Source organism: Oryx dammah, unplaced genomic scaffold, assembly GCF_014754425.2.
Source record: "Oryx dammah isolate SB20612 unplaced genomic scaffold, SCBI_Odam_1.1 HiC_scaffold_6, whole genome shotgun sequence".
In the NCBI taxonomy this organism is placed as follows: Eukaryota; Metazoa; Chordata; class Mammalia; order Artiodactyla; family Bovidae; genus Oryx; species Oryx dammah.
The window spans coordinates 31,477,524-31,488,224 of NW_024070190.1; the positions used below are offsets into that span (position 1 = coordinate 31,477,524).

Sequence of the window (10,701 nt, forward strand, 5' to 3'; positions counted from 1 at the left end):
ATCTATTAATTGGGCCTGATTTCTATGCCTCATGTTTCCTCAGCTTGCTGCCCCAGCAGCAAAAGCAGGATGAGGCTGACCGGGACACCTGAGCTGGGGAACCAGGAGGGTTCAGTGAATTGAGCCAAAGGCCCAGGAGGTAGGAGACACTTTTCCCTTCTTACCCCTGCTCACTGAGCCGCTCTGAGCCTTTGAATTTCCTTCTGAAACATGAGGCAGAATTAAAGGAACCTTATGTAGGGTGCTTAATATGCACTGGGCTTAGAAAACTACAGCTTAGAAGTGATGCTTGCTATCTGAGCACATTAGCCCAATATGATGTTTTTTACAAGAACTTATTAAGGTTATATACTGACATGACTGTTGTTAAGATGATGACTTTTGAGCATTAGAGGAAAGTCAGATCAGAAGGGAAGGCAGTCAAAGGTGGTTTCTATCACAGGGTGTTTGCTCTGCCACAGCTCAGGCCTCCCATCTCTTGCCCAGCCACTGACTTCCTCTGCCAGTGGTGGACTCCAGTTATACCTTTTTCCAGATGGAAACTGCAGTCTTTCATTAATTCAGAAAGGTCTGAGTGTCAGGCTAACTACTGAAAATTCATAAACCCTGAAAATTGAGGTCCAGAGGGAAGTGGGAAGTGACTTGCCCAGCATCTCAGCTCAGGGTCCCCATGCCTAGACTAGTACCTGCCCTTTCAGGCCACACTCATGGCCTTCCTGCCTCAAGATATATCAAGGAAATCAGTACAAATTGTATAGGCCAAACAGAATGATTTCAGAAAGCATTTTTCAAAGTTGGATTTTATATGGAAGTCTCATAAGCTTTATTAGCTTTCAGTCTTGGCAACAAAGAAACCTGCTTCATCTTCTCTTCAACAGCCCAATACCTAAGACAAAGCTCCCTTAGGCCTCATAGGAGGTCTAAGAGCCCCAACCTGGGGGCAGGGGGTGTCTTTCTATCCTATTTGGGGGGATTTTCAAGCACCATGAGAGAGGAAAGGCAGTCTGGCCACAGGAAAGAGCATTTTAGCTGAGGCTTCTTGGGAACGCAAGCTGTCCTCTGGTCTTCCAGCTAAGAGAAGGAATGATCTGAGGGTTCTTACTGCTTCCTGGTCTAGGAGAGGGTTAATGCTTATCACTCTATCCCTCTCTTGCCTCCAAACACCAATAAGACTCTCTAGACATGATTGTTTTCCTCTTTGGGAGCCAGGGAAGCACAGCCATGAGCATTGCCCCTGATCTCAGTTCCTGGGAGAGTGCCCCCAGACACCACCCAAGTGCTAAGTCTGCCTTACTTTCAGCTCCACCCTGAGGAGCTAGGAGTGGGCAAGGACAGCCAAGGTCAGAAGAAGATATGTTCATTTAGGGGTTAGGCCTCTGTTAGTAAACGTTTCTGCTCCAGCCTGGACCTCCCCCGAGCTCCAGATGCACATATCCAATCACCTACTCCACTTGGATGTCAAACAGATATCTATAAAACTGTTTACTAATCTGTAAAACTTTACTAACCCTCACCCCACCCACCCCTCCCAGGGTGGCTATCAGGAAGATGTGCCAAGAAGTAAGGGCTCTCTTAAAACTGCTCTGGGCACCTTCTTACTTTTTACCACCATTTTCAAATCTAGTTCTAACCACTTCATTCATCTTGGGGAACAAGTCATTTCATTCCACTAGAGACGCAAGTCTTCTAGACCATTCCAAAGTTCAAGAACATGTCAGGATCCTGAATGAAAATGCAGATTCCTGAGGCTCTGCCCCAGACACATGCAATCAGAATCTCCACCAGGGCAGGGGGATCTGTGTTTAACTCAGGCCCTAACAGATTTGACTCTACAATCCAGTGGAAGAAATACTGTTTCACGGTTGGGCAAACAAGGCCTGTCTCAGACAAGGAGGAGAAACAAAGGAGATAACAACCCTCCAGAGGCTGGTGTGGGAGGACTGGCCGAGTCCCTGGGAGGGAGGAGTGGGAAGGGCCCTGGCCTTCATCTGGCCCAACCCCAATTTCACTGATAAGGAAATTGGGGCCCAAAGAGCGTAATGAGTCCAGGTCACCAAGAACATTCATGAAACGTTCTGCAGCCCCCTGGCTCCCGAAGCCCTCACCACACCTCCTGCGTGTGTTGTGTTTTGTTCCTGCCTGGGAGGTCTTGCCCCTCTCTGAGCCCTAAGTTCCTTGTCTAGTCAGAGGCTTGAACAAAGTTAAGTCTTTTTCAAACTCCATGCCTTTTGCTCCTGCTCCCTAGCCTTTTCTTGTCCGGAGATAAAATGTGTAATTTTCATGACTGTGGAGTAAATAGAACTGTGCCTTTTTTCACACACACAAAAAATGTCTTTTGCAGTCCTTTAAGTGCCTATAAGAACCTTGGGCTCAGCAGTCCTTTGTGCCAGGCCCTTCTAACCCAAGGCAGTCAGGTGAGCTCTTTCTACTGACTCTGACTCTGCGAAGGTCTGACTTTCTCCTCAGCTTCCAGGGCTTTTCCTTGGTAGCCTCAACCAGCAGAGCAAAGGGAACCAGGGTTCTTGACACAGAGGGCACTCAGCCTGCATACCTCCATCACCATGCTGGCAGGGCACCTTAGACCTTCCTGAGGAACAGAGAAACACGGAGCTGCCCCAGAGTCTGATGAAACCTACCTTCTACAGCACCCATCTCCCTCCCTTTTATTTCATGGCACTAATGAGAGACAAGTGTTTTAACAAACTTTTTTTATTAGAAAAGTAAAAAACATTGCATAGGTCTTAATACTTGAACATCAAGTGTATTCATGAACAGCGAGTATCTTCATGTAAACAGTTCTAGATGGAAGATCCAGATGGTACTCCTCTGGGGGAGGGGTTCCAGCCCCCACCCCAATCAGCCCCATCCCCTCACAGCTCAACCCTTTAGTACACATCCAGGGCTGGGCCACACACAGCTCCCAGGTGTATTTATTCTTCAAGTGTCAAAGATCCCCAAGTGATCCTAACACCCACCCCTTCCTACTCTTACATTCATGCGTCTGTAAGATAGCTGCCTAGAACAGGTCAGTAGTGAAGCTATGATCAAAAAACAAAAACAAAGAACCAAACATTTGGGCCCTTCAGACCATGAGATACACGAATCACCTCGATGACCTCCCCCCTCCCTCCAGGGCCAGCTATGGTGAAACACACATCCCTTGCAGAGGCCAGAGCAGCCCAGCTGCCCTCCTGGCTCTGTCACGCCAGTTGTCTTAACTGTCAGTAACAATAAAAATAACTGGGTACATGCTACACACACATCCAGTCAGAAGCCTGGTTGGCCCCTAAGCCTTTGTTTCATGCTACAGTACTGAGGGGCAGCGTGTGCCCCCAGCTGGGAGCCACCAACTCACACCTCAGTGAGCTTCCTAGGGAAACACCGTGTTCCCCCCACCTTGACTTTTCTAACCTCAGGTGGCTGTTGTCGGTTTTCTAAGGGCAGACACCAGTCCCTCAGCCTCTGCTTGACACCCACCCCAAAAGTTCTCTGACATGGGGGCATTATCGGCCCCCCAGGCCCAAGTTCAACACTCCTCGATGAGAAGTTGCTCCGAGCTGTACAGTTTCTTCTTGATTACTCTGAAGCCAGTGCTCAGCGTCAGGGACTGGCTGAAGCCAGGGACGAAGGGAGAGTTGGCAGAGCTAAACAATCCCTGGATCTTGGGCCAGAGGCGTGAGTCCAGGCGCAGCACGAGGGTCAGCTGGAAGGTGGGCACCAGGCTGGGGTCGAGGGCCAGTTGCCCCACGCTGTGGCAGCTCTTGCCCTGCTCTACGCAGACGTCCAGCAGCGCCCCTCGCAGGCCGCACGGCTCGCTGTAGGCCAGGCGCAGTAGTTCTTTGCCCACCTGGCTCACCAGCTGACCCGGCATCAGCAGGCGCGCGGGGCGCCGCGAGCCCAGTCGGGCCTGGGCCAGGCTCTCCTGCAGCAGCTGCATCAGGCTGGCACACAGGTGCTCATCCTCGGGATCGCTGAGCAGCTCGAAGTCGGGCAGGGACACCCCATCCAGGTATGCAGAATCTGCAAGGGAAAGCAATAGGGGAGGATTAGGTAAGAGAAGCTCCAAACAGGGGAAGTGCTGTTTCAAGAAACCAGCACTTCTTCCCACTCCGTGCCTCAGTTTATGCCCCATGATAGTACCCTATACCTCAGTTCCTCTCCTCTGCTTGCCCCCTTCCGCAATCCGGATTCTGATGGGATAGGAAGTTTAGGGGGGCTTTGACTCCTAGCGCGGTGTTTCCTCACCTCCCCGGCCCTTCTACTCGCGTCCGGCTCCTGCCTACTGCTTACCTTCCTCCGGCCCAAAGCCACTGTTGCTGCTGTCCAAGGATTCGCAGTCCGAGCTCTCCAGGCTCTCGCAGCGGCCGAGTCCTTCCTCTCGGGCCGCCGACCCCCACGCTGAGCGCGGCGGCTGATTTGGGGTGGGAGTTCGGGACAAGGACGAGGACGAAGAGGACGACGAGAAGCGATCCCAAAGGCTAGGCATGGTGAGGATGGACGCCAGGGCGTCTGCAGATGAGCTCAGGGTGCTAGAGCTCAGAAGACGCTGTAAGAGAAAAGCGGTTCTGACTGGGCGTCAGTCTGGGGGCTGGATTAAACAGAGCGCTAAGACCCCCACGGCCGAGGCCGCTCGGCTCAGCGATCAGCATACACAGAAGGGACACTCACCAGTTACTGCGGTCAGCGAGAACTGTTGGGACAAGTGCGTACTGCCGCTTGAATGAGTGCGCGAACTGGTGCCAAGCCCCGAGCTCTGCCCAGACCTATCCCTTCTCCCCACCCGCACCTCCCCCTAGGCCTGCCGCGGTCCCTAGCACCAGCGCCGAGAGACCTATAAGGGCTAGTGCAGAGAGGCCACACCCCTTCCGCGCGGCGGCCCAATCCAGACCCGGGAGTGTGGCCCACCTCGGCCAATGGGCTTCAGGCGCACGTTCGCAACGTTCTCTCCTGCCCAGTGACAGCAGCCTGGCCCCGCCCCCGCTGAGCCCAGAACGCTCGGGGACTGACCCCCGAGCCGCGGCCACGCCCCCTTTCTGGAAGGGATCTGTGGCGGCTGCAGCTGCCAAGGTCCCCGAGGGCGCTCGCGGCAGGGGAGGATCAAGGAAAGACTTGTTTATTATACGGTCGTATTTCTGATGGAGGGGGTAGGCCGCAGCCGCGCGGGGGAAGAGGCAGGGGAACTTCAGGGGGCAACAGGCAGGGAAAACGGTTGCACCCAGCGTCTGAGAGCCTGCGAGCTATGGGCACAATTGGGTGCCCGGCTGGATACTCGTGGGACGGCGGCGCGGGGAGCAGACGTTAATCCAGCCGGCTCTCGCACACGTACCCCACGCTAACCTTGCCTTACGAAAGGACTGGGGGTGGGGTCCAAAGACTGGGCTGCTTCGGGCACCGTTCTCCCTCTTCCCGGCCGCCCCACCTGCCCGCCCGCCAATTACTCTCCAGCTCCAGGGGATGGAGTAATGCGGGGGCCAGGGTCCGTGCCCGGAATGTGAGCCTGGTCCCCAGTGTCCGCTCCCTCCAGCTGCCTACAAGAAGAGGGTTTGGGAAGTGTGGTTAAAGCAGTATTGATGGGCCCGGGTTCCTAGCGCTTGGTTCTCGAGCTGGGTACTGACTCATTATCATAGAGACACACAGACCCAACCCCCTGCCCTATGGACCGACTGCGGTGCGGCTGTCTCTCCAGTCCGCTGCGGCGAGAGAACCCAAGGTGTCCGCTGGGTCCTAGCGCCCCTCTTGCCAAAACGCTTTGTGTAAAAGACCCGGAGAGTTGCATCAGGATCTAGGACCTAGATCTCCAGAAAAAGCCCCGGAGACCAATCGCCATCCCCTGTTTCGTCATTCAGGCGGTGCCACAGAAAATGTGACCGGACGGCGGTAATATAGAAAACTAACAGAGATTGCTCGGACAGATTCGACCTTTATTTACTTAAGAGATTTATCAACCTGGGATACAGAATCCTGATGGAAGAGAAAACCAAACTTGCATCAGACCCTCCCGTGCAGGGGCGGGCCAGAGCCTAACCAGATCAGACTGGCGGGCCTCGCTTCCGGGCAGACTTGTGCGACCAAAGACACTTGCCCCTGGCGTAGTCAGGCCACTGCTATCCACACACCCCGCTCCTATTAAAAAAAAAAAGACTGACCCTTGGGTCTTCCGGGCAAACCAAGACTTAAAACTGTAAACGATCAGAATTCAAACCCTGCACCCCATCTGCTTTCAGCAGATGAGAGAACCATCTCTGGAGACAAATTCATGGATAAAAAATAAATCAGATGACTCAGATTAAGAGATACCTTAAACACTGCTGCAAAATAGAATAGTCTTTTGGCTGCCAGGGCTTTCCAGGCCTGAACACTGGCCCTTTCTTCCTCTTCTCCAAGCTCCAGTAACTTGCTGGGAGCCTTAAAGACACCAGGTGGTGACAGTTGGGTGAAGTGCTTGGGGGACTAGGGGAGGTGACATCCTCTTGAAATTACCCTTTACTGAGGTGAGAAGAAAAGAGTTGGGGTGACCTGTATGGGTGTGTCTTTCTGTCACTCAGGGTAAAGATCAGGGAATTAATCACTCAGGGTAAAGATCAGGGAATTAATCTATCAGGACCATTCTCTCCTCCCAGGCTGACTGGACTGGGGAGACAGCAAGAGACAGGGTGGTTTTCTTCTCTCTCCCCCATTCCCTGCGTGAAAAACATTCTGAAAAATGTGGAACACTAATCTATGAAAAATAGAGGTTTTGTAAGCAAAAGGATCCAGAGCTATTCTAGAAAGGTCAGTTTACTAGGAATCATTCATTCTATTCAATAAATAGCTATCATGGAAGTAGTGTGTCGTGGAGCCATATACTGTGTGCCAAGCACCTTTTTTCATTTACCGTCTCATTCTGTTAATAAAACAGCTTAAAACACACACACACACACAGCTTTTTATAATCGGAAAGGGTTATGTTAAATGAGCACTGGATAATTTTGTTTCTTTAAAAAAAAAAATCCATTAATGTCTCATTTTCAAAAAGTGATGAAAAAAGGACAGTCTTAACCTTGAAGGTTTTTCCCATAGTAGGAGAGAGTAGGCTATAGGGTAAAAGACCGCCCAGTAGGAGGCCTAGCTGCAGGGGGATGAGGGTGGAGGGCAAAATGGCTTCTCCACTGACATTCTTCACCCATACTGTTGTCTGTTAGGAGAACCTTTGGATCTAAAGGGGAGTTTCTTAACAACCCCTCCGAGGGGACTGGTTGAAGGGTCTTGATTCATCCTGGGAGGTGAAGGGCAGGATCCCTTTCCCACGGCAGTGGCTGGAAAGACATTGTTACCATCTCACAGCCTGAAACAGATGGGATGAGGGGGGACCCCAAAAGGTGGTACTTGCAGGAATGAGACAGCTACATCTCCTAGCCTCTGAGCCAGGCCTCTTCAGAGCCTTCAAAGATCCTATGAACCCTGCATTTGGTGTGCTTCTCTCCCTCTCAGGCCTAGGCTGGCTGCTGGTGAGGCGTGCCTGGACATGTTTCCACTAGCAGATTTTGAGACCAGCTCTGGCATCCCATCCTCCAAGAAGACCTCCCCAGCTGGTGAATCCAAGTCACCATCCCTTAGGTGTCCCTCCTCGGGTCCCCCTTGCACCTCATACACATCTCTGTTAATAACTGTTTCCACTTTAGTTTTCTCAGTGGACTATGAGCTTCCTAAAGGTGGTGTTCTTCCCTCTCTCTCTCTCTTTTTCTTTTTTTTTTGCCACACAGAATCTTAGTTTCCTGAACAGGGATCTAACCTGTACGCCCCCTGTATGGGAGAGCAGAGCCTTAGCCACTTGGACCACCAGGGAAATCCCTGTTCTACTCAACTTTCAGTGTAAAGCACATAGTAGAGGCTCAGTGAATAGTCCTTGTGTCACGCGAGTGTATGTCCCTTGGTTCTTTGTCTCGTTACAACAAAGATTTGGAGTGACGGACATTAAAGCCCCCTCGGTGTGTCACAGCTCTTGGGTCTTGGACAGACCGTGTTATAGCTCTCAGGTCTCGAAAGGATGATGTTATAGCTCTTAGACAAATCAGTGTTACAGCTCAGTGTTACAGCTCTATTTTATTTAGAAGATAGCAGGAAAATCCATCTTCGAGGCATGGGGGCACGTAGACCCAAAGACACGAGGAGAAGAGTGCCCCAGCATGCAGGAGAGAGAGAGGGAGCTAGCTTTGGCTCCTCTTTTTATATGTTTTTCTCTCCCTGGGCCGGTCCTGTGTAAATTGGGCCAGCCAGGAGTGTTGTTTGTTTTACCTGATGTCCTCACTCCGGTCCTCGGCCCTTCCTTTCTTCTATTTTCGTGGGCTTTTCCCTTCTTTGTCTTTTAGCCACCGCCATTTTGGACTCCTTTTCCCTATTCTACCTACCTAACACTTGGATGAATAAATGAATTAATGGATAAAACAAGAAGGTGGATTTGCTGAGAATCGCAGGCCTACATCTGGATTCTCGTGATCTGGTGGACTTTGGGGCAGGCCTTCAGAAGAACTGCTTGCTACCTTTCTATTCCATTTCTGACAAGTGCTGCCAAAAGTGTTGGATGTATCTGAATATTTCCCTACTTCCTTTGCTCAGGTCTAGCAGTGGGGCTTCCAAGGCAACCTAATTCTTTCAGTTGGATTACAGTCGGCAACCCCAGGAAGCTGGGGAGAGAGGTACATTGTGGGAAACGCACGAGGTGCATTGTGGGAAACGCACACATTGGCAGAGAGGGCTGGCTTGTGGGAAATCTTTTAAAGCAATTTGTACTTTCCTTTCGAGTGCCTTAAAAAGACTTAAAAATTTTTTTTAAATTGAGATGAAATTCACATATCAAATTAAAATTTTTAAAGTGCACAAGTCACTGACATTTTGTGTCCACAACGCTGTGCCCTCACCACCTCTGTCCATTCTACAATATCTTGGTCATCCCAAAGGAGATCCTGAGCTCACCAAGCAGTCACTCTCTTCTACTTTTGAAATTTATAGTCCTGTGTTGGTGGGAGTACGGATGTCCCTTTGCACAACTCCAGAGGGCACTGTTAACCATTCAAGTCTGCATTTACATGTGTCTTCTGGGGAAAGCACTCCTAACACAGACACAGTGTGCAACATGGAATCTGCGCCAAGCGACCCTGAGAGGGAGATGGCTGAACTCCCAGCAGCAGTGGGCTAGTGTCATGCCCCTGTGACTCAGGCCTCTGGAGTTGGTAACCAGGTCCCAAGTCCCAGTCTCTGTGGCCAAGGCCCTGCCCATGCAGACACTCACTCCGCATCTTCCCAGGCTCTGCAGTCTTCCCGTAGGACCCACAGCAGCCTGCAATTTAAAGTCAATGAGCACTCACTCCTTGGCCACCTGCCCCTCCCTGTTCTGGTGGTTTCTGTCCTGCACACAGGTTCCCAGGGCCTCAGCCTGGAAAGTTGCTCCAGTCGGGTTTGGGGAGTTTAACCAGATCTTGGGGTGGGAGTGTGGTTCTGGGAACCCCAGAATTCAGGATGGGAACCCCCTGAAGGCCAGCCAGCATGCCTGTGTGGCTCTGCTTGGGGCGCCTCCACAGCCCTTTGGAAACATGTCATTGAGGGGAGTGGAGGTGGCTGGAAGAGCGTGGGAGGTAGGGAGAGGGTGGAGCGGTGGTGGGAGGTAGGGACAATGAAGCCAGCAGAAGTGTTCCCAGGACTTCTGTGGCTTTTTTCTTTGAAAAACAAACAACTTGGTCAAAATAGCAAGATTATAAGTGCACCTGGTTTACTAGGAGGGCTGTGAAAAGCTGTTGACAGTTGAGGACTACAGTAGGATTTTAACTGTGCTATTGGAGGGATAATTAAAAATTCAGTGAGGAATCTTTTTGCAAATGAAGCTACTTTTTGAAATGGAAATACTGACAATACATTGTATTATGCAGCCTTTCAAAGAAGCTTTTGAATTGTACTATCTACTTACACCCAGAGGAATGAACATAATGCCATTCTACAGAGGAGCAAATTGAGGCCCAGAGTAAGTGTCCTGTAATCTTTCCATCAACTAGTGGCTTTTAAGGCTGATTGATAATTAGAATCTTCTGTGGAGCTTGTAAATCATAGATTCTCACCTCCCCAACCCCCACTCTGATTTGGTAGGTCTGAATGGGACCCTTTGGTACAAAAGCTCCTCGGGTGGTCCTGATGCTCTTGTTTAGTTGGGATGTCTGAGAACTGAGGACTGACTTCTCAGGAAGAAAGGTAGGCCCTGGAAGAAACACTGGGTTGGCTCCCCAGCCTCTCTGTGGGTGGGGGGTGGGTTCAGGCTTGGTGAAATGGCAGACAGCTATGGAGAGTAGGCCTACTTGTGGCAATGGTGAGCTCATAGACACCCAGTTCTGCTGGGCTCCCAGGTTTCACAAGAAGCCATTTCCTCTGGGGACAGGACAAAGGGCAGAGGGAACCCCACGAAAGGCTGGCTTGTGAAACCACCACGACATAGGCGGAGCTAGGAGGATAGCCTGAGGCTCCTGCCAGAATTCAAGTTACCCCTTGCACTGATGAAAGTCCTGACGGCCTATCAGACCTCACTGCTCCCCTCCTCATCTCCCACACAGCCAGAATTGCCCATGGGACCCAGACTCCAGGCACTGTCTCTTTTCTCACTGACACACGGCACTGCCTCTCAGGAAGGAATCCCACCTGCGGGGTCAGCTTTTGGCCAGCTTCCCAGAATCCCTCTCC

The 10,701-nt window shown here is 51.2% G+C and overlaps 1 protein-coding gene across 1 annotated transcript; it reads right to left on the reverse strand.

The window, feature by feature from the left end:
• Positions 1-2,691: 2,691 nt before the first annotated feature.
• On the reverse strand, positions 2,692-4,822 carry DDIT4 (DNA damage inducible transcript 4). The gene is made up of 3 exons (XM_040242502.1): positions 4,669-4,822; positions 4,291-4,546; positions 2,692-4,020 (listed from the first exon to the last, which is right to left on the reverse strand). The coding sequence occupies exons 2-3, from the start codon at positions 4,484-4,486 to the stop codon at positions 3,527-3,529; spliced, it is 690 nt and encodes a 229-aa protein (XP_040098436.1). The 5' UTR covers positions 4,487-4,546; positions 4,669-4,822; the 3' UTR covers positions 2,692-3,526.
• Positions 4,823-10,701: the final 5,879 nt, after the last annotated feature.

What these genes read in the sequence shown, in the direction of transcription:
- DDIT4 (XM_040242502.1), bottom strand. Translation starts at nt 4,486, where the DNA reads ATGCCTAGCCTTTGGGATCGCTTCTCGTCGTCCTCTTCGTCCTCGTCC. An exon ending in TGGCTTTGGGCCGGAGGAAG is followed by an intron (nt 4,021 to 4,290) that starts GTAAGCAGTAGG and finishes TTTCCCTTGCAG; the next exon opens with ATTCTGCATACCTGGATGGG.